We start from the raw sequence: 24,257 nt of genomic DNA on the forward strand, positions 1-24,257 counted from the left end.
CTTCCTTCCCTCCTTCCCTCCTTCCCTCCTTCCCTCCTTCCCTCCTTCCCTCCTTCCTTCCTTCCTTCCTTCCTTCCTTCCTTCCTTCCTTTCTTCCTTCCTCCCTTCCTTCCTTCCCTCCTTCTCTCCTTCTCTCCTTCCTTCCTTCCCTCCTTCCTTCCTCCTCTCCTCTCTTCTCCTCCTTCCTATCCTTCTGTCCACATGAAGTGTAAGGTTCTCTGCCCAAAAGAATGAAATTTTGAACAGTGAAACTTCACAAGATATCTTGGGGTGTCTGGGCTAGATTTCAACCATGCTTTAAACCCAAATCACTCTGGCTTTCATTGATTGACCAACAATAGGTACCAGTCCAAGCCCAACTTGGTCATTATTTGGGCCCTAATGACTCAGAGTGAAGACAAATAGCAATTTTTTTTCTGTTATGTTTAGAAACCCTGAGGGTCTTCCTCTCCCAGATTAAATTTTTTTTTTACTAGGTAAAAGAGGCCATTCTTTGCTTCATTTCTTATCTAGTCTTAATCATTGAATGGGCATTACCTCAGTCAAACTGAGACCTGGGAAAGACTTTAACTTAAAAAAACCAAGGTCTCCCTCTGCATCCGGGGCCATCCACAGTCTCCTGATCTATATAACTCGCCACTGAACCTAGATGGCTCCTGAGGAGAAAGTGCGGTCGGTGACCTTGCACAGCCCTGTCTCACTTTGATCCAATTCACTTGCAAGTCGCGGCATCACCTTCCTGACGTTGTGGTTATCTTTGAGAATGAAGGACAAACAAGACTAACACAATAAAGGCCATTGTAAGTACCGTCATTGCTACATCTGAATATGCAGCACTTCACTGCAGTGTTACACAATCATCAGTGTTCTGCTTGACATTACTGGAAGAAGGTATTCTAAAGATAGATTTTAATCTCCTTAAACTCTATTTCAGGAGGAGGCCCAACACAGTTTGCTCTCCACTTTTCACCAACTATGAAACTTTTGGACTTCTCCATCATGCCCCCTTGCCGGGTACCTTCTTCTCTGACCTGCTTTTCACCTTACTTTTGTTCGTTGTCTTCCCCCATTAGGTTGTAAGCCCCTTGAGTTCAGGGACTGTCTATTGGTATTTCTATCCCTAGTTCTTAGCACAGTCTAATAAATGTTTATTGATTGACTGACTGATTTCCTCTTATAGTAAGAATATCCAACAAAAGCAAACAAAATAAAAACAAAACAAACAAAAAAACCGAGTCTTGTACTGTCCTGTATGGAATATGTAAAAAGTCAAGAGTGTCCCCAAAGTGGGGACAAACTACTTAAGAAAGCACATGGGTATTTGACCTTAGTGACTTACCCAAACATTTTTGTACTTTTTAACTAGAGAAGAAGGAAGAATTAGCTTACAAAACCTGAAATCTTTGCCTACCAATTTGGAATCAAGATAATTTTCCTAGCCATTTTTCTTGGTGATAGTTTATACTGGAATTGAAGAGTTCAGTTCCCGTGCTGGATGCTGGTTTGATCATACGTATTTCCTGGCCTCTCTCCACTGTACAGTCACGATACTTCAAAAGGATAAACACACTTTCTCTGAAAAACTAGGTGCCATTTAAAATGGCCTTTGAAAGGTAGAAAGTATCACATTCCTGTCTTAAACATCACTGTAGCTTTTAAATGTATTCACTATGTGTGAATAACTGTTTAAGTAGTGAGAACAATGTAAGAACACAGGGGCAATATGGATACTGGTAAGGTTTTTCACACTACATAATGTAAATTCATCAGAAAGAATTTAATAGTGTAGATCTATGTTTTGTGATTTGAGATTTGAGTTTTTGTTATTGTCTCAACAAAATCACTGTTTGAATGACTTCTAAGAATCTTATCAGTTACCATGAACCTGAGGAGATCAGTTTAAATAATCAGTGGTAACTCAGTGGTTGGTAACTTTATTTCTTATCTAGAATGCATGGCCCTTTTTATGCAGAACACAGTTTTAGGAATAATCAGCAAATTATCAAGAAGGATTTACTGAGTGCTTGCTATCTGCCAAACACTGGGCTACTGGGAATACAAGGAAAGGTAAAAGCAAACAAACAAACAAATAAATAAACAAATAGTCCCTGCCTTCAAAGTATAAATATTCTAAAGGAGGAGAAAATATGTAAATAATTAGGGCCAGCACAAAATTTATGCCAAGAAATGGAAGATTGTTGTTCATTCTCTATACTTCTCTAAGAAGATCAAAGACGTAACAGGGTCATGTCTTGTCTTGCATGTGAATTGGGCATAAGTGAAGCAAAACCACCCAATGTCATCAGCCTCGATCTCTTTTCCAGAGTCATCAAAATTCAGTGACAAGACAAAGGTCAAGATGATTATGGTCCAGGATGCAGTGGGTGACCATGGCCTTCCTAAATAAGGAAGTCTTAAGTCACAGTCTGTCTGAAGTCATGCCCATTCAATGACTAGGGTCTGGGTGAAATTGAGACAAAAGATGGATCAATTTACCACCCCAAAGATATCAATCTGCAAGGGGAAGACCTTCAGAATTCTTGGTAAGAATAGAAAAAAATTGCAATTTGCACTCATTCTAAGTTATCAAAATATAAATATCAAATATATTATATAAAATATAAATGAACCACCTAGGCTAGGGTTGGGACTATTGTTAACAGTTCAACAAAAGCTAGAGTGATTTCAATTTTAAGATACTTAATTAAAAGATAATTGCAGAAGGGAAGACTTGGGGGGTGGTAGTAATAGGATCTGAAAGACCTCCAGCAGAAAGTACATATCATTGTTTGTCAACTTCTGCCATAGTTCTTAATCAACTTGCAATGTAAAAACCTCCCATATGCTTTTACATAAGCATTTATAACAGTGCAAGACATGGTGCAGTATAGTGACTAAAGTGTTGGCAGGGAAACCTGCATTCCAGTCCTAACTCTGACTTATAATGACAATATGACCACATGACTTTACTTCTTGGGGTGGGGGAGACAGAGAGAGAGAGAGAGAAGAAGATGCAACAGTTCAAGTTCATATGTATGTACACACGCATATGTCTTTATGTATACACATATATGTACACATACAAACATACGCATATATGTATTTGTGTGTACACACACGTGCACACACAATTAGAAACAAGGAGGAAACTGAAATTAAAAGAAAAAAATGGAAAGAACTAGCTGGATCCTCAAAATGCCTGGCACACTGACAGCTGAGCACAGGGTATGTGAAGGGGTTTTATGCCTCTCTTTTGCTAAATCTGACAGCTCAAATGAGAATTCTATTTGGTGATTGCAGGCAAAGGGATTTCTTAGAGAAAACAAGTATTCGAGTTAAATTTAAACCACAAGTTGTGAAAATTATTCTTTCATTTTGTAAGATTCTGGAGGTTACTGGCATGAAGTTAAATCCATCAGCTGACCCACATTCCCATGGACCATATAGCTATCATTAAATGCTTCCATTATTTTGTTAGCATGTAATGGAACTATAGCAGAAATTACCTCTGCTATGGAAACAAAAAGTGAAACTTGCATGTGCCTAATCCAGTGGTTCAAGTTAATTAGACTATAATGTGCACATTTCAAATTGTATAATTTTTTAATAATAATTATATGCTATGGAGACATCTATTAAAAGCCTAGAGCGATAATTTAAATGCAAAACTCCTGATAGAATTCTATTATATTTTTCATACTAAATTAATGTTACAGGATTCTAATGGATGCTTTAATTAGGCATTGATGTTATCAGCAATATTTGGCCAAATAAAATCTTCCACTGGGAAACATTCATTAAGCTTAATCTGTGTCAGTCAATAGTAAGCCTTTTCTGAGCCTTGTGACTCTAAGGCGGTGGCAAGGAGTTACCACCCTTCCAATAAATCTGGTATTCCCCCCAAAATGCTAAAATATGTGAGCATTAAGTATCTCTTAAATTTCATCATTTTCAGACAAGCTACTAATTATTAGACACTAATTGCTGAGCAGTAGACCTCAGGACCCTTCTGGAATAGAAGCATTGTATTAAAAAATTGTATCAGTGCATTTTTCTGCAATTAACGAAAAAAGGGAGCAGCACTTTTTTGTGGTAGCAAAGAAGTAGAAATCAGTATTTGGGGAGCTGCTAACCAATTACATGAATGTAATGGGCTATTTCTGTGCTGTGAGAAGTAACGAACATGATGAACAGAGAGAAGCATGGGAAGACTTAGACGAACTGATTCAAAAGGAAGGAAGTAGAAGCAGGAAAACAACATATTCAATGATTACAATGATGCAAATGGGAGAAAACACCAAAACAATCAAAACTGAATGTTGAAGAATTATGATGACTAAACTTGACCCCAAAGAATTGATATGAAAAGATATTCCCTCTGGGGTATATCTACTGGCTACTCTCATCCTCTGTAGAACAGAGTGGAACGTCATACATAACTTTAGGCTCTTTTTAATGTGTTGCTTGATTTTGCTGAACATTTTCTCTCTTCTTTTTTAGTTTATACTATTAAGTATGGAACTTTATAAGGGGGAAAAGAGATGGAGAGATGGGCAAATGTATGTCATGTAAAAACAACAAAAATTATATATATACATATATTTTTGTTGTTTTTACATGCATGTATATGTATATAATTATATATGTAACAATTATATATCTATATACTTGTTTTATATGTATGTGTTTTATATGTGAACATATGTTCAATATGTGTATACATGTACACATATATTTTACTTTTTTTGTTTTTATATCACTACACTTCTCTGTATAGCCTTCCCACTCCCTTCCTCCTTATAGACTTCTATCCTTTATAATATATACTAAAAAATAAGATAAAAAATTCAGTAAAATAAAGCAACACTTTGAAAAAAGTTACACTCTGTTTCTATATATGTGCACATATATATATATATATATATATATATAATATACACATTTAGGTGTAGAATACTTATAAACACACATCCACAGGGTGTGTGCTCCTCTCATTCCATCCCCTTTCTTTAAGCAACTCAAAAATGGAAATCAATGTTAGAGTGACCTTTGTACTGGTTGGTGGGGGAAGTAGAAGCAGAAGTGAATCATGGTGTTCCCTGATAGGCTGTGACAGAAAACAATACACAATGGGAGAAGTAGAAACAGCCCTGAAGTAAACAATTGAGGGCAGAAGAAAAGAACTGGCCAAGTTTGGGAATGGCCATTGTTTTACTCACCAGTGATTTTTCCATTAGCTTCTAAAGGAGGCTGCCAACTCACAATGACAGCTCGAGGCTTCCCTTCCCTAGTAATGACTGTCAAATCCTTGGGTGCAGAAGTTGGAGCTGCAAAAGGAGATGGAAAGAAAGCTTAATCACCGAGAATGAAAGAAAACAAACACCCATGGGATGTTCAATCATGATCTTGCTTTGCTAGTAGTTGGTCAAGTACAGTAGGTTTCTTTTGGTTTTTATTTCCCTCTTTTCCTTCCCCATCTACTTCTCTGTCCCCCCATGTCTGAATTTAGACCAAGGGAGAAGAAATATTCAGGGCATTCTATGGAAGCCAAAAGCACTGGTTTTATGGAGTAGAGCACATAGTATTTTTTAAATTTTTAAAAAATTTTTTGCCTTTTGGAGGGCAATTGGAGTTAAGTAACTTGCCCAAGGTTACACAGCTGGTTTTTTTGTGTTAAGTGTCTGAGGCCAGATCCTAACTCAGGTTCTCCTGACTCCAGGGCCAGCACTTTACTCACTGCACCACCTAGTCACCCTAGAGCACATAGTATTGATGTGTTTTTAGTTGATTTCTACAATGGAAAATCTAAAACAGTTATAAGTTATAAGCCTACCTACTTCTTTAACTACCTTTAGCATATGGATTAATTCATTGCTCAGTATTAAAAAAAATGTTATCTATACTAACCCACCACTCATAGTATTATAAATTTTAGAGCTAGAAAAGACATAGAGGGCATCTAGTCAAATACTTTCATTTTACAGATGAGTAAACTGAGACCCAAAGTCATAGAAATAGTAAATGGCAGAGAGGGAAATAAAACCAGGGTCCTCTGATTTCAATTCAGTCTCATATTTTTCCCTTTGGGAACATGTTTATTAGTATTTTAGGACTTACAAGTTAAAATGGAAACACTTTCTTGCTCTGCCTAGGCTGTGTGGTGTTAAGGAAAGCACTGGCTCCAGAGTCAGATGATGGAGTTCAAATTCTTGACCTTTGTCAAGGCCTGTATGACTGTGGGGAACTCTTTCAACCTGTAAATTAAGTGTAGCTTTTCTGGGTCTCAGTATACAAAATGGAGATTTGGACTAGATGGTTTCCAGGGTCACTTGTGGTTCTAAATCTATGATCTGATGATATTCACTAAAATCTAAATAAGAAGAAAAGGGTTTGATGGGAGCAGAACAGATTCAGGACGACAGGACAAATCTTTCTATTTATAGAGGAAATAGCTACCAATGAGGTACAGATTTAGGAAGGATTTCTATTTAATCTGTTAAAGTTCAGCACAGTTTTGCCACACATCAGGAAGACGTATATTAAACATCCCTTTTACTCTTGTGAATTGCTGGTCCCATAAGGATCATGGAAATTTTAAGTCTTTTCTCCAGAAGGTGCCAATGAGTTGTAACAACAGGGTAAATATATATGTTATGCTATTTTCTGTATGTACTCTTTTTTCACTCTCTCACTCTCATTAGATCACAGATTTTAAGTGAGAAGAGACTAGTCTAACGCTCTCATTTTACACATGAGGATACTGAGCCTCAATGAAGTTAAGTGACTTGCCCAAGATCATTCAAGATCAGAGAAATAATTTGAAACCTGTTCTTCTGACTCCAGAGTAGGACATTCTTTTCCCTGTACCATGTTGTCTTGTGTCTCCCTTCTCACCCCCCTCATCCTCCTCTCTTCTCCTTATATTACTTTCTCCTTCCTCCTCACCTATTCCTCTCTTTCTCTCCCCTCTTCTTGTCTTTCCTTCTGCCCCTCCCTTTCCATCCTTTCTACTCTTGTCTCCTACAGCTTTCTTTCCCCCTTCTTCTCCATACTTTAACATATTTCAGTCCATAGTCTAATATGCACTTCTAATCTCTGTGGATCAATCTCTCTCTCCCCCTCTTTCCATCTCTCTCTCTCACACACACACGCACATACATACATATACATATTTAAATATATACCCAGGCTGAATCTCAGTATTCTTTTAAGTTACTTCTGCTTTTCACCTACTTGGAATGAGTATGTGTATATGTATGTATATATACACACCTATTTACTTATGTACATATTAGAATGCAAATTCCCTGAAGTCAGGAATTGTTTCATTTTATCTTGATATTTCCAGCATGTGAGAAAGTGCTTGGCATATAGCAAGCACTTAATAAGTTCTTGTTGGTTGATCTTTAATTGTGATTTTGAGCTTGACATTGTTTAAGCTAGATTTTCAAAGCATGTAAAAGGACCTATCAATCTTATGGCTTTATCTTTCACCTAGAAACCCACTCATATTCCCAAATCTAATGACTCTATGCCTGATTCTCCAAGTCATCTGGGGTCCCAATGTCAAGACTATTGCTATTCAGTTCTATCCATATGAGTTATGTAATGTGACCTCCTGAGGTATAAGAAATAATAAATTAGGTCAAGCCTAGATTCCTGAGGAAGGAGACTATGAGCTAATATGCATGATAATGAAGGCCCCATACCAGGGAAAATTACCAATCGTAAAGCAACACTGTCACTAGAAGATAACACTGAAGACAATGCTCCCTAAAAGAAGGGATTACCAGAGAGACATGGAAAAAACCACACACAAGCAATTCAAGATAGTTGCTAGGCTATGGATAGTTGCCTATGGAAGGATGTGATGTAGTCATGAACTTCCTGGCCTTTATCTGTTATTGAAAGCTATTAAAAATTTTAGTTCATGTTAGTCATTAGATAAAAGGCTGTGCCTTTTAAACTAGTCGGGATGAACCATTTTTCCTTCTTTATATTAAAAGCTGATGACTGGGTAAAAAGAAGCTCAAAGGTGATGAGCCAGCTCATTTTGCTAAATGAAGGCATAAAGGAAAATAAAATGATCCATGAACTTCATCTTTTTTGAGTATAAAAAATGAATCATCCAATTAAAGAAGTGGGTTATTATAATAAACTTTAATGTGTGCTTTTTATAAGATGCCAACAAACAAGGCTGATTAAACATTTTTTATCTCTTCTTTTAACGATCTAACATTCATTTGTTTGTTTTTGTCTGGCACGTGATTTCACCAATATAGGATATAAACTAATAACTTTTCTATAACTTGTAGTCTGAGGGAATTTACCCAGGTCACTGAAAGGTTAAGTGACTTACTGGTGATCACAGGTCCAATATATGTCAGTCAAAACTTAGGTCATCCTGATTCTCAGGGCAGTCATTGATACAATGTTCTTTGCCACCTCTCATTTTTTTTTATTACATAAGTGATTACAAATAACAGATATCTAGATTCTGTATTGGTGGCAGCTAGGTAGGTGGCTTAGTTGCTAGAGGGCTGGGTCTAGAGTCAGGAAGTTCAAATCTGACCGGTCACTTACCAGTTGTGTGACCCTGGGCAGGTCATTTAACTTCTATTTCCCTTAATCCACTGGAGGAGGAAATGGCAAACAACTCAAGTATCTTTGCCAAGAAAACCCCATGGTCAGAATTGGAATATTATGGTCCATGAGGTCACACAGAGTCAGACGTGGCTGAATGACTGAACACCAGCAAAATGCTATATTATGTTTTTACCAAAGTCTGGGTTTGAACTATTTCACTTATTCCCAAAGATATTTGAAGTAACAATATGCTACTTTAAGTTTCACTTATATATCAATCTCCATCTGATCCATGTCTGTAAATATAACTATCCTTTGACTTTAAGAGAAGCCAACTCATTTCTCATTTTCCCATATTGTTATTATCTATCACTTGATCCCTGTGGCATGACTTGAAGTGAGAAATAGTAGGTTTATAGAAGTGAGACAAAGAGGTTAAATGACTTCTTATGGTTAATGGCAGAGCCAAGACCAAAATCTGAGTCACCTGATAGCCCTGAAGTTCAATACTTTTCTCATTAGACTAAATTGCTATTGTGGACATAATAGAGCTAAAATAATTCGGGCACGTATGAAAATATAGCTAGGTTTATTATAAACTATGGTAGACATTGTGAGATGAATGAGGCATAAGTGCAAGGCCTCGCTTTATTCACTTTTATAGGACAGAAAAAACATATGAAGAGATAATTATAATATTAGGTGTTGTCACTTATGAATGATATAAATAGTCACAGCAGCAAAGGGGAAAAAGAGATTATCAGGGGAAGAGGATGACTGGGATTTTCATGAGTTGTAGATAGGGACACAAGGATAGCCAAAATTCATAAGTAAAGATATAGAAATAAGAAAAGGCAAATATTTATCAGAAACAAGTAAAGGCTGAGCAGAGAGTTAATTGAGAAGATTGGAAGACAGACTTTGAGGAGGTAAACCTGTATGCTGATGTGGACAGGCTTCAGAGTTACCCACAACAATGAATTTCCTACTCTTTTCAAATATAAAAGACCATGGATGTTCTCCCAATATTGCTAATAGGTAGGATAGGGATGTCTAAAGAAGCTGGTTTTCTGAATGTTTGTGATGAAGTAAATGGAACAGAATTTGGGTGAACAAAGGATGGGGAGTTAAGAGAATATGGAAAAAATTAAGAATTAAGGCATGTACCCCTAATTTGTGTCTAGCCAACAACACTAAGGCACATTTGGTCTTTGTGTTGAATCTCATGGACTGATTCTAGCACTTTGAAAAATTATAACAAAGCTTTAGCAGATATAGATAAGTGACTGACACATTTCTTTACCTCTACTTGTTTTTGCATGTAAAAAAAAATACCTGGGGAAGGGATGGATGTGAGCATAGTAGTAGACTGGACCATGGAGAATGACAGAGTTTGAGATCATTTGTGAACGGATCTATGTTATTAGTAAGAGAAACAACTTGAAAAGTCCAGACTGCACTGTGGGAAATATTGAACATCTAGACCATCAACTTTGGCCTTCATTAAGTAAGCAATTGTGGTTCAGCGGTTTTCGGTCATGTCTCTTTCTGATCCCATTTGGAGTTGCCTTGGTAAGGATACTAGAGTGATTTGCTATTTCCTTCTGCAGCTCAATTTACACATAAGGAAACTGAGGCAAACAGGGTTAAGTGACTTGACCGATGGGAAGTTATAAATGGTTTATGAATAGGAAGCTTGATGTGACAATAGTGTTTAGGATAAATTGAAATGGGGAGAGCCTAGAAACAGATTACTCTACCTAGATTTCCCCAAGTACCAGACTATACATTATGGCCCAAAACTGATGAGATGATTAATTTGGCTGCTCCATCCCACACATATGTTCTGAATTATTGAATATGTAAAAGTCGGTCAGTTGTTTTTTCTACTTGTACTCCCCAAAGCAGGTAAATTGCTCATTTAAAAAAAGTCATATCAACTCTCGACACTGCACAACATTCGAAGACTTCCTCAGCTGTTCTGGTTAGAGAGATCTCACTTGAGCAGAACACTGTGTAAAAAGCTTAGATTCATTGAAACTGGGAAAAAGTACTAGAGAATGGCAAAATAAAACTTCTATAACGTCTTAGGAGGGTGACCTGCAAAAGAAGAGTAAGCCCTCTGTGAAGAGCCCCCTAATGAGTAGGGACTTGCTTGATATATTTTAAAAAAAGTATCATGGGAAGACCACAGTTCACTATTCATCGTTTTTAAAATTTACCTCATCTCAAAAGAAAAGGTTTACAGTCAGTTTTATAAAACAAACAAAAAAAAACCTTTGTAAATACCATAGTGTCATTTCCCACAAAAATGACATAAAGTTACAAACCCAATAATAAAACATCTTCATATCTGCCCTGTTTGGATGCTAGATTTCTATGAATTACACATGCCAACCACTCCACATCATAATCGAGTTAAGGTTATGAACTCTATATTTATGACCATAGTAAATAAAATTGTAAAATTTCAGTGAATTTCATTAGCCTAGATTTGAACTAGTTCAAGTTGAAAAAAGCTTTAAAGTGTCACTCTGTTGCCATTAAGTGGAGGGGAAGACATGAGCTCTGGTTTATACAGGGAGTGAGATATTTTATACATGTGTGTGTGTGGGGGGGGAGTATAAAAATAGCACCAAGGTTGAGCCTAAACTTTTTTTTTTGAATGATCACAGAAGTAATTGCTTTGTCTTAAGACATGCCTATTTCAGGTAGGATTACTTTGGGCTTCTAGTTAATCTGCCCTATTTACAGTGACTTCTAGGACCCATCTGGGAGCTCCAGGTCTCTTTAAGAATTAAGAATAAACAGTTATCTTGCTAATAGGTCAGCAGGAACATTTTCTAATAGCCTGGGAGGCCCATATACAATGTCCTTTCTTGATATATTAGTTGCCTGTTTCCTGGAGATAGAGGTAGTAGCAACAGCAATGGTGGGTTTAGGAAAAAATCACAAGCTCCCATCTGTCAGTCTAGTTCTTTTCCTTTCTGGCCCATTTTCTAACACCAGATCAACCTTCAGATCTCACTTCCTCAAGGTGATATTCCCCCAGATGACTATGTTCTCTAATCACTCCTTTATTCTAAGTCTCTTTAGTGCTTATAAATTTATTCTACACTACATTCTCCTATACATTTTAACATGTTGTATTCAATATTCAAGATTTTTGTTTTGTTTTGTTTTATATGTGCTTAGCATCTCTAACAAGACTTATAATTCTGAGAAATGATTCTTCCTTTTCTCTTGTATTTGGAACATCTGTGTAAAAGTAAACTCCTGTTTATATATACATACATATATATGAACACAAAGTAAAACAGTTATTAAACATTAGTTAGGTAACTGTGGACAGACTGAAGTTTGGCCCTTCTGAATTTGTGTGTATAAAGTAAAAATGAAGAGAAAGATTCAAGGAGATAAGATGTAGATTTTACAGTAACTAAATATACTAAATTTGAGAACTAATCCAAAGATGGCATTTATCCTCACTTCTTGAAATAGCTGTGTGATCCAGTGTTTAGAATGCTGGACTTGAAATCAGGAAGACCTGAGTTCAAATTTCGCCTCAAATACTTATTGGCTGTGCAGCCGTGGGCAAGTCATATAACTTCTGTTTGTCTTAGTTTCCTCATCTATGATGTTGGGATAGGAATAGCAAAGTTGTTACATTACAAAGTTGTTTGAGGATTAAATGGGATAATATTTTTAGACAGCTTTATGAACCTTAAAACACCCTGTGAATGCTAGTTGTTGTGACCACCATCATCATCATTTTGGTATTGTTGTTGTTATAGGTCATGCTCCTGTATCCAAGCTTCACGAAATTCCAGGTCTTGGATAAGGACTTATAAGGTATGTACAGTAGCACCATCCTAATGTAGATGTTCACGCTCACCAATAGTCTAGAGAATAATATAAATGTCAATTCCAAGAGCAGATCACTTAAACAGCTTTGATTTAACATACCTGCTTCATATGTGGTGGCGTGCGCAGTCATACTCCATGTACTTGACCTTTGACCTTTGGTTACCATGACTGAGAATTCATACATAGTGTTTGGTTTAAGGCCTGTCGCTGTGTGACTCAGAGATGTTATATCTGCTGACTATATACATAGGGGAAAAAAAGCAAGTAGAAAAAGACTGTGAACTCTATCAACATGGTAAATCAAGACATGCGAAAAAAAAAGACTATCAAATACCCCAGCAATAAAACACAACAGAAGCATTTTTGCTAATAGAGAAAGTTGGCTCTATTTTTTTTTGAAGAAGTACAAAGATACAGCATTATATTCTGGTTAATTATATACACATTATATGTGTATGTATATATGTATATGATATAATGATATTTTCATTATATTATTTATTATATCCTGATAAACAGTAAAGCAAACTATATCCAATAAAGCAAACTCTTATACTAAAGGGTGATTTACCTTTCCTTATATAAGAACCTGCCATGTTCTTGAGAGAAGTAAACTACAATGACATGCCACAGTTGACCTTATCCTAGGATCTTTTTTCAGTTTAGAGAATGCTTGTATAGAACAGAAAATCAAACTGGATTCAATTTTGTTATAATAAATTAAAATTATATTAAAAAAAAACTTTTTAATATTGGTCATGGAGCTTCAAGACTGTATTTTGGATTGTAGCTACTTATGGAAATGTGCTATTTCCTTTTAGATTGATTATTGGCTCCGTATGGGTAGAGGCTGTCTTAGCTAATTTTTGTCTCCCTGAGGATATATCATATTCTTTTACACTCAGTAGGAACAAAATAAACATTAGTTGAAGGTAAAACTAGAAATATTATTCTTCTGTTTTATAACACTCAAAATATCTTAAAGTCATTCTATTTGGGTGGTCTAATCTCGCCAAAATCAAGTCAGTACAAATGCATATACACACACATATATACATTATATATACACACATATACACATGTATATAAATACAGAAACATACATGTACATGTTATATTATATATACATATACAATATATATTTCTGTCAATAAATCATATATAATATATATATTTTAATTTCTTGGTGTGAAGATTTATAGACCAAATAATGAAAAACCTCTGCCTATTAGTTCTCTGGAATCCTTCATACTCAGGGCAAACACCACTTTCTCCAGAGGTCCCAGATCATCCCCTTTTACTAAATTCCTTCCCCTCTCAGATTCCTCCTTATCTATCTTGTATTTATATGTATGTACCTGGTTATTTGCATGCTGTCTCCCCCATTAGAATGTAAACTTTTTAAAAGTAGGGTCAGTTTTAGCCTTTCTTTGTACTGCCAGAACTTAGAACTCTGGCATTTAGTAAATATTAAAGAAATGCTTGTGGACTGAAGGACTAAACATAAACACTTAAATATGGTCACTTGAGCTGAATGATAAATGATGAACAAATGACATTTAGGACAAAGGGATTTTATTGCTTTGCTGAGTATTGCTACAATTATTTAAATGTGATGGATCCCTTGATATTTCTTGACTTTTGACAATAGGTTAAGGGAATGTTAGTGGAAGGTTGAATATGTTTTCACTCCTTATTGTTTTTAATGTTCAAAAGAAATCACCTTGTCTCCTCGACTAATATGTATCACTCACAGGAAGAGGAGAGTTTGAAACTCTCTATAAACCTTATAAATATAGATCCATACTTGACATTTAGATGCTGGAACTTCTCACAGGATTAAATATTTATCTTGGTTTCATTTTTGATACATGTGTTATTTTTCTGAGTTAAGATGATTACCAAAATGGCGTTGAACTTGTTTTCCAGTTTCCATGCAGCACCTCCCTTCACTGATTAAGAACATGATATTTAGAAAAAAACACCTATTTTTGTGAATTATTACTCATATCCCTATGAAGAAAATAATGTGGGCATGTAGTATTAATAAGAACCACTCATGTGACCATCATCATAGAGTGACTCAAATTATAGCTACCTGTCAGTACCTTATTTTCTTGAATTGATCATAATCCCTTTGCATGAAGTAATAATTTCCTATACATTATGCATCAAAATCTATCATAAAAACTTGACTTAAGAAAGTTTTCAATAAATAATTGTTAGATTAATCAATGATCTATTTGGTTTGCTATAGAACATTTTTATGGTGATAAGTAAAAGACTCATGCTCAGGCTGACCTGGATCTTCAGCTCTCAAGGATTTGTTTGTTTTATTTTTTTTTTCAATAATGAAAAATTGAGTCTTTAAAATAGAACTTAAAGTAGCTGGAAGTGAGTAAAGACGATATGCTTCTGAAACAAGCATGCCTGACTTATTTCCCTACCTGTAAAAAGGTCATAACAAATGTTTGATATATTACTTATGGTTATAGGAAAGATGAAAGAAGATAATCATTATCAACATGCTTCAAAAAGGATTAAAATGGGATGTTTTATTACTATTCAGTTTTAGAAAACTTTAAATTAATTATATTTCTAAATATATGTAAGATTCTACAAGATATGGTCTATAAGCTACCTTCCACTGTTCATCTAACTGTCTTTTTCTTATTTTATCTTTTCTTTCTGTCTCCTCTGGGTGAGGCCAGGGAGAGTGTCAAGGTTAATAAGGGCTGGTATTTTGTATGGGGAGTTAGACCAATCTTGTTCCATTTTCTACTTTCACGCTATGATCCATAACAGGGGGAAAGGAAGAGAAGGCTTCTTTATTTTTCATTAGTAATTCAAACAACAGCTATAGGCAGGGGAATACTGGATCTAGCTCATTCTGACTCACAACAGCCATTTGTTAAATTTTCTGTATGAAAACTTACACCTTAGAAATAAGCAAATGCTTATTTCTAAAACAAATCAGGGTTTGATTTGTTGTTTTGTTGATTGGCTGGACTTAAGAAAATGAAAACAAAAATTGTTAATAAAGAAGATTAAGTGTAAAAGTGTATTGTGCATGCATTAATTTTTGGGAGAGCAGATAATTAAACATTTGTGGCACACTGTTGGCTATTGGATACTACAGGTAAGTGTTTGACTATGTCACATTAGAGAGTTAAAATATCTGATTGGAAATAAACTTTAAAAGGCCACTAGTCCAATGTCTATCCAAATCTTCAATTGTACCCCTGGAAAATGGTCACCCAGATTCCCATTTGAAGACTTCTAGAGATGTGGAACTAATTACTTCCTTAGGTCATTTGAGGACTATTATTTATATTACTGAGGGACTTTATGAGGAAATTTTAATTATGTTTTAACTATGCAAAATGATAATCTATGTGTTGTTAGGAATTTTGGGAGTTGGGATTAGCCTTAATCTAACTATCATCACTCTGCTGGATTTTCCTTGTTCTCTGCTTGACAGGTAGCCACATCCATTCTATGAATTGAATTTTTACAGATGATGTACTATAGTTATATTTGAAAGCTTTCATTGAGTTATCATCTTCTAGGCTTATTAATTCATTGCATTCCTCAAGAGGCACAAGTGATGGACATTGATGAGGTTGTATTTAAAAATAAGGGAGGGAGGGATGCTAAGGTGGCTCAGTGAATAGAGCACTGGCCCTGGAGTCAGGAGGATCGGAGTTCAAATCTGGCTTCAGACACTTAATTACTAGCCATGTAACCTTGGGCAAGTCACTTAACCCCAACTGCTCTGCCTTTCCCTTTCCAAAAAGCAAAATGTATATATATATATATATATATATATATATATATATATATATATGAGGGAGAAAGAGCTTATTCTAAATAAATTTAAACTCAATTAATGGCAGCATATGGACTGTGTTTAAAAAATATTCCAATATGTTCCTGTGGATACCTTGTTTGATAATATTGTCTTTATTTAGGTTAAAACATTAAGGTGATAGACAGGCTACTTATCTCATATCCTTATATCAGTACCACTATATGAATTTAAGTGGTGATTTTTCTAACCTAGAATGGTAACATAACAAAAAGAAAATTACTTTTAAATGGTTTAGAGTAAAATTATCATGAAATATGGATTCTCTACAATTTTAAAGTCAGAAAATAATACTAAGAGATTAAGAAAAATAAGTGTATTATCATTCCCCCCTCAATATTTAAGCTTATCTGTAGGGAGAAATTTTCAAAGGATACTTTAGTCTTGAAAATAACCAGAATATGAATTTGAAGTTGTCTTTGTTCAATGGTAAGGAATCAGAGCAGAAGAGAAAGGAAAATGAAGACATGACTGAGTCAAGCTACTAATTTTCCTTAGTGGGTAGCTGAGGCTTATAAACTTATTAGCAAGGCTACATTAGCTCATGCAATCTCTCAATTTTTTTTCCTTTAATGTTTGAAGCAAATATCATCTTAATATCCAAAGAAGAAATTAGGCAATGACCATTAAACTGTGCTTCCTTTCTAAATAACATGCTCAGTATCATACAGTTTGAAGTTCTCATTTACTATTTGTTGATAGATTGATTTTTCCCTTGTCTATAGGTGGTATCTGTCATTTCTCCAGTCTCTGCTAATTGAAAATGTTTAAAGGGAGCTGAAGTTTCCCTGTACATGACCTGTAGGCTAGGGTAGCTTTCAGTGGGAGTTGAGCATTTGGTCATTCTAGCCATACTTGTATCAAGTATTTCTGGAGGAAGGTGATGAGAAAGCCTTGGAAATCTACCAAATTTTCAATATAAGAATAAAATCAGTAATACTATATTGGGTCCTCTCTCTCTACCTCAGAGAGGGTGCTGTAAGTTTGAAGGGATGATACTACAAACATAAAGGCATAAACATTTTCAGGCAAAAGGTCACATGTGACTTCTGGGGTTTTTTTTTTTTTTTTTGCTTTTTGGAGGGCAATTGGGGTTAAGTGACTTGCCCCAGGTCACATGGTTAGTTTTTGTGTTAAGTGTCTGAGGCAGATTTGAACTCAAGTCCTCCTGACTCCAGGGCTGGTGCTCTATTTACCGTGCCACCTAGCCACCCTGACTTCTGTGTTTGGACAAATTACCTCCAAATGCATTATAGTATTCTTTTGCTTTTTTTTTTTTTTGGAGAGGGGAAGGTAGGGCATTCGGGGTTAAGTGACTTGCCCAAGGTCACACGGCAAGTTTTGTGTTAAGTGTCTGAGTCTGGATTTGAACTCATGTCCTCCTGACTCCAGGGCCGGTGCTCTATTCACTGCGCCACTTAGCTGCACTACAATCTAATATTTTTAACAGGACTCCTTTAGTATTATCAATGTTTTCCTTAAAACATGAGAAGATATACAAATCAGTCTGGAAAAATGAGGAGGAGAATTTTCAGTATCATTACCATTTCCACTGCTACCTTTGGGATGTAGAATTCAAGTAACGCTCCAGATACTTCAGAAAGTATAAACATGCCTTCTCTGACAATCCAACAACCATTCAAAACAGTGCAACAATGAATGAAAGAATAAAAATATTTGGTTGATAATACACCACATTAGTTAGAAATTCACCTTGTATTTTGCACTTGCAGAAAAGCTGGTCCTCCATCTGACAGTGTAAAACCGAACTTCAGTTGTTTTCTGATTCTTAGGGACAGAGTTGTCTGCCCAGCTGACCCTCACAGCATCATGGGTAAGTGCAACCGCCTGAACACCTACTGGTGGGAGCATGGGGGTGGAGATATCTGGGACTGAGGTAGGGAAATCATCAGGTAAAGGATAAAAATCAGCTTCCAATGGGTCAATGGGATCTGGGTTTAAAACCCACCAAATGAAACAAACAAACAAATAAATAAAATAGTTTAAAAATAAATATTGGTGATAACACATCACAATGAGTTAAATGCATGGCAATAATGATGAAGGAAAACATGAGAAGAACAGAAAACATGTCATTAATTTAATCAGAAAACACATTAGAAGTAATATTGCTATTTCATAATAAGTGAATATTTTCCCAAGCCAACTCCAACCAATTCTTCATACATTCTGCATTTATATACAAATTATATTTAGAAGCAAATATCTTCTTATGTATAAATTGGTATTTAAAAGAATTAACAGAAAACTTATTTCTGAATATATTTACAGCTCAAAATTAAGAGGGACAAAAGAGAATTTGAAATCTGTGATCAATTTCCTCTTATGGAAGAAAGTTTTCATCTCAGTAGTTTACATCTTGTCTTTTATTTTCTCCCATTCCAGCTCTCTCCCTTCCTGTAATCCATCCTACATCAGCATTCAAATTTGGAAATCATGAAACAAGAGTAAAGAATGGAGTGTTCTGAATTTCACAATGACAAGTCTATGCCTGGTGACTCCACACTTTGCTACAGTGATAGTGATTCACCTTCCTGACTGGTTTGTGATTTGGTTTGTTCCAGGTGAATTATTTTCTACTGAGGGTGTCAACATAATTAATTTGTACCGTGTTTCCCCGATAATAAGACCTATCCTGAAAATAAACCCTCCCCTTACTGTGTAAGATTCCTCTAAAATAAGCCCTCCCCCGAAAATAAGCCCTATTGAGATTGCTACTGTAGTGAAGGTGATCCGTTGCACTACACGCTACATTACGGTACCCTCTGTATGCACCGTTCCCCCCCCCCCAGTGAAACGCACTCCACGCTCCGAGCTGCATCCAATCAGAGCTGCAGCAGTGAGCGCGTCATCCTGTTCTTCCCCAGTGATTTGCTTATTGAATAAAGGTACATTTTTTTTTTGTTCACATTTACCTGTTTATTAAATTGCTGTCAATGTTCATTAAAATAAGCCCTCCCCTGAAAATAAGCCCTCTGGTGTTTTTCTGTCCAAAAAAAAAATAAGACAGTGTCTTATTATCGGGGAAACACGGTATGAGTAATGTTGTCTTCTGGTAGTGATCATAGTAATCGGTCTTAGCCAGGGACTCACATAGGTAGTGTGGACAACTCATCTTGAGTTTTCCCAATATTGTTTCAAGGCAACAAGTTAACTCATTTAAGAAAATCCAAGATCCTGTTGTCCTTATCATATAGTTTCACTCTATATCTCTGGAGGAGTCACAGAGCTAACATCTATACCTTATAGGCAGCTGGCATTTGGAAAATGCTTCATTTTACTCTTGGAGAGGATAATTGAATTTGCCTAATGATGGAATGTCACCAAAATTTATTCTGAAATTCTTTCATTACATTTTAGTCTCAGCAAATTAGATTTATAACTGCTCATTTGTGACGATAGTAATAATTACAATTCTACATACATCAGATGGGGAATGGAAAGGGAAAAAAGGACTTAAAATAGCATCCTAATTCTTATTATTTATAAATGAGATATGACATTATAAGTCTTAGTCATGGGCAGCTTATTTGAAGACACCAGGTGGAATTTAGCACATGGCAATATATCCCCACAACATTCATTTATTTATTTATTTATTTTGAACAATATGACTTAAAGTGAAGCCTTGCTGATTCTGATGGTTGCTTTAGTTTGTCCAGACTATTTCATACGTCTATCCCTATTTCATCATACTGTTTTCCATTGAATTATTTAGTAGTTGAATGAACTCTGGTCTTTGGAAAAGGAAAAAAATGGAAAAAGAAAAGAAAAAGAAAGAATAATGTGTGTTTAAATTTTAATGACAGAGCTCAGGCTCTTCAAATTTCCTTTGATGTCTCTTTCATTAAGACCTCCTTTAAAATCAAATGAATTTATGAATGATTGGGAGAAACTGAAGACAGTGCTATATCAGTAAGGTCTTGGACATCAGGTGGATATCCATCATGTTAGTGTAGTCTGTGTGTATGTGTGTGTGTTTTTGGGTATGTGTTCTAACCCATAGAAGATACTGTCCCACCCTATGTTTTTTTAATTATTATTCAGTTTTTAAAGGCTAGTTTTCCAAAGATAGCCAAAGTAAAGCAAACCTAGAGCTATTGCCTTGGGAAGGTTTATTTGTTTCTCCCTTCCTTAGGTTGACAAGTAACTCAGTTTTTCAAATTTAGTTGTGCTAGCAAATGTACCAGTTTAGAAAATATTGAAGAGGCTAGGAGCTACCAAAAATAAAAGATTAGACATCCATTAGTAGCAAAAATTTTATATCCTGAAACCAAGTATTTCTGGACTTTAGAATTATCTATTTGTAGGGGCAGCTAGATGGTGCTGTGAATAGAGCACAGGCCCTGGAGTTAAGAGGACCTGAGTTCAAATATGACCTCAGACACTTAACACATACTAGCCATGTGACCTTGGGCAAGTCATTTGACCCCAATTGCCCTGCCTTGCCCCCTCCAAAAAATAAAAAAAAAGAATTATTTATTTGCAATGATTTGATAATTTAGTTTCTGCAAATAGTACCTGAGTGATTCCCTTATATTTAAAAACATCCACCTTGGTTGATGTTTCTGTGTGGCCAGCTATGACTTTAGAATTTCTTCACTTGAATAAAAGATATCTGTTCTCAGTAGTACTTATTTTCCTTAGACATGAACTTGTCATTCATTTGACACTTCCTCTAGAGAGACACTTGCATACAGATCTTGATAATTTGTTTTTCCACTCAGGAGTGTCAGGTCAGAGACTACCCAGAAAGCACAATTAAAGTGCCTTCTGAAAAACTGTTGAACAGTTTTCCCAAAACAGTTTCCCAGTGAGTGCTTCACACTGCTGATTTTCTGGTGGCCATAGCCAGGAGAGAGCTAATGTCAGAGGAGATAAATTATCGAGCACTGAGGCTGGAGCCTTTTGGTTAAAAATTGAAACAAGTCTAATGTTGGACTGGTATGTCAATAGGCTCCCATGAATTTAACAGCTCTCTAAGGTACAAACCAGGCTTGAAGAAAATGATAATTACCCTTATTTCAAACAACAGCAGCAACAAACTTCGCCCACATCCTGGCTTTATCTCATTGTACATGTGGTAGAAAAGATAAAATTCCAAAACTCAATTGATCTAGTAAAGATTTTTAAAGGATATGGATCCATTGAAATAGCTCAGTAAGTGGTTATAACCTCTCTCCAGGGAAGATGAGAATTTATAAAAGCAGGCTCATGCTTAACTCTACCTAGATAGATGCATTTCCTTGCGTATGTGTATGTGTACGTGTATGTGTACGTGTAGGTGTATGTGTTTTAGTTTTTGCCTTTATGTAAGGCATATTCCAAGATTCCACATAGGAATACTTTTGAGAAGAAAAAGGCTGAGTAGGTTTTTTTTTCAGATGCAACTACTGCGCATGCATTTGGTAAAGGTACTTTCTAAAATTCCCCCCATCTATCTCTTTATTTGCCCTTTGTTTTTAGTGACTTATATATCCTTCTGCTAAGAAGTTCCTGACACTGAGCATGAATTTTAAGGAAAGAATCAAACAATGCTGTCATCCTCCAGGGAAAAATACTGAAGGAATATTATTTTCCTGTCCATCTTCTTTAGAACACATTCTCTTTATTTTTCTTTCACTGGCTTTCCACATCTGTCCCATTCCAAACTCTGAAATCTCTTTGCCTCACAACCCAATAAAGATTAGAAATACAAAAGGAAAAACACAGTTGATGAGCCATAGGCATCTTAGGAACCATGTGTGGAGAATGGGATATGCTTACCAATGAAGCCTGGGGCAGATAAGGAGAGCATAGCATGTTAAAAAGGGTTGATTAGCTCATACTAAACTACTTTCAGCTTAGCTGAGGCTCTGTATTATCATCAACTAATAACCCCTGTCATTGAAGTCTCGACTTTCTTTAGCATATTAATTTTATTGCTTAACATTCCTAACTTGATAGTAGTTACAGACAGAAAGTCCTATGATTGGACCATGACATATGTTGGTATGTTAATCTGATGCACAGAGCTATTGAAAAAAATTAAAAGCTTGTCACAAGCTAAGCATGTCAGTATCAGAATGTCTTCTCAGAATTTTATTTCTGTAGTACTTTACTTAGAAAGTATTGGACAAAGAAAAATAATGTATAGATCTGTCCCTCAATAATCTTTGCTGATGAGGGAGAAAGAAAACTGGAGAAATAAAAATCCTGGGTAGTCAAAAATATCATTCTAGAATACTAGTTTAAAACTTGGGTTTGAGCCAACTCATTAACCTCAATTACCAAAAAATAACTTTATAGTCATCACTTTATTTGGAGATGAATGTTATTTGAGGTGCTTTAATATAAGCAAACCATTTATCCAAAAAACATCTGGTTCAACACGATCTCACAACTGGGTAATTCAAAGCCACCAGTTTAACTGGATTCAACCACCAGATATTTACAAAATTGTTTGTCACATTTGTATTTTAAATAATAACTAGGGCTTACCCTTAACTAAATCTGTAAGACAAGCAAAAGACTTCAGGGTACCTGAAATAGACCTATTCTCTGTACATTTTCTCTCTCTTCTTCCCTAATTCTTTCCTTTTCAAATGTTCAAGACTCTAGAGAGCCTCCAGAAATAGAGATGAGTTTAAGGCCTTTGATTGACAATGACTGATGACAAAGAAAATTGTTACCAATCTCAATGCTACTTGCATTCCAATATGAATCAAAAGGCTTAAGTTAAAGAGAGAGCTGAGAGCACAGGATTTCAAAGAATCAAATTTTGGTGAAAGGAGAAGAGACTTCATTCAGGATCCTGCTATCACACTGCACAGGTAGCTACTACTCTAAGTAGAGTAAAACTTAGAAAAAGCATTGTCAACTAGTGCATCACATAGATGTGATTAAAAATTATTTCCTTAGCCTTTCTTTTCCCCTTCTCAAGACTTTGACCTTCTTCTTCCATTTTACCTATAGGCATGGAATAGCAAGTAACATTTATAAAGGCTGGAGTCCAGTGCTGATCACGATGGAGAAGACAGATTTTAAAATTCTTATAGAGTCAATCCATCCATGGGACATTCTGTCCTCAACCTTCAAGGGTGAATGAAGGGATTTTGGTACCAGTATACTACTCGACTAAGCAGTAATCCCCCAAATCAGCAGCCAGATGATGAGGGCCTAGATAAAAGTTCCTAAATAATTAGGAGTATTCTACATGGAATAATTCTTCTTCCCATTTAAGCTAACTTTTTCAGCCTATTTTTTTAAAGTAAAACATTTCTACTAATCACTTTCAACTAAAATGAAATAAGGTACACAGCAGGGACTTTTAAATTAGTTGAATGTAAAGTTAAGGACAATCAAAAAGATTAGGGAATCAGCCTGCATATCTATATGTACCAAATTATAGAATTTGATGACTCACTAGAATGCTCATACTGACTAAACTGCAACAAGAAGATCAGCATCTTTAACTTACCTGTCATAGATCTGGTGGTGGCACTTTCATAGAGAGGAACTCCCTCTCCCGCATTGTTAAAGGCTTTTAGGGAGATTACATAATGGGAACTTGGCTCTGCAGAAGAAATAACAACAAAATGGAAGAGCTGTGTTAGGTTCCAAAATAGCCAGTTGAACATTTTCCCCAAACAAACAGTATAAACGTAGTCAATAAATGATGTTTTCAAGGAATAAGTGAATTTTTTGTCAAAGTTGTCAGGCCTTCCTTCTTCACATACGGTGCTTCCTTAGGGTTGTTAGCTCTCTATTCTTTTAGTATATGAGGCGGATGAAAGGCATGGGAAGGAGAGCTAGAATGGGATTTAGAAGACCTGGATTCACATTTTATATTGCCAATTATCTTTAGCAACTCATACTCCTAGGTATATATAGTGGGGTGTGTGTGTGTGTGTGTGTGTGTGTGTGTGTGTGTGTG

General features: G+C 35.8%; 1 protein-coding gene across 1 annotated transcript in view; it reads right to left on the reverse strand.

Moving 5' to 3' along the window:
• Nucleotides 1–24,257, reverse strand: part of DCC (DCC netrin 1 receptor) — a 1,052,419-nt gene that overhangs the window by 163,355 nt on the left and 864,807 nt on the right. The window contains exons 17-20 of the mRNA XM_069102085.1: nt 23,802–23,897; nt 18,035–18,273; nt 12,553–12,691; nt 5,220–5,327 (exon numbers count right to left, since the gene is read on the reverse strand). Of these exons, the coding sequence (XP_068958186.1) occupies nt 5,220–5,327; nt 12,553–12,691; nt 18,035–18,273; nt 23,802–23,897 (582 nt within the window). The remainder of the gene's footprint in view (nt 1–5,219; nt 5,328–12,552; nt 12,692–18,034; nt 18,274–23,801; nt 23,898–24,257) is intronic.

This window comes from Petaurus breviceps, unplaced genomic scaffold, assembly GCF_028583685.1.
Source record: "Petaurus breviceps papuanus isolate PSGF00001 unplaced genomic scaffold, PetGlider_PUasm1.0 128, whole genome shotgun sequence".
Classification (NCBI taxonomy): domain Eukaryota; kingdom Metazoa; phylum Chordata; class Mammalia; order Diprotodontia; family Petauridae; genus Petaurus; species Petaurus breviceps.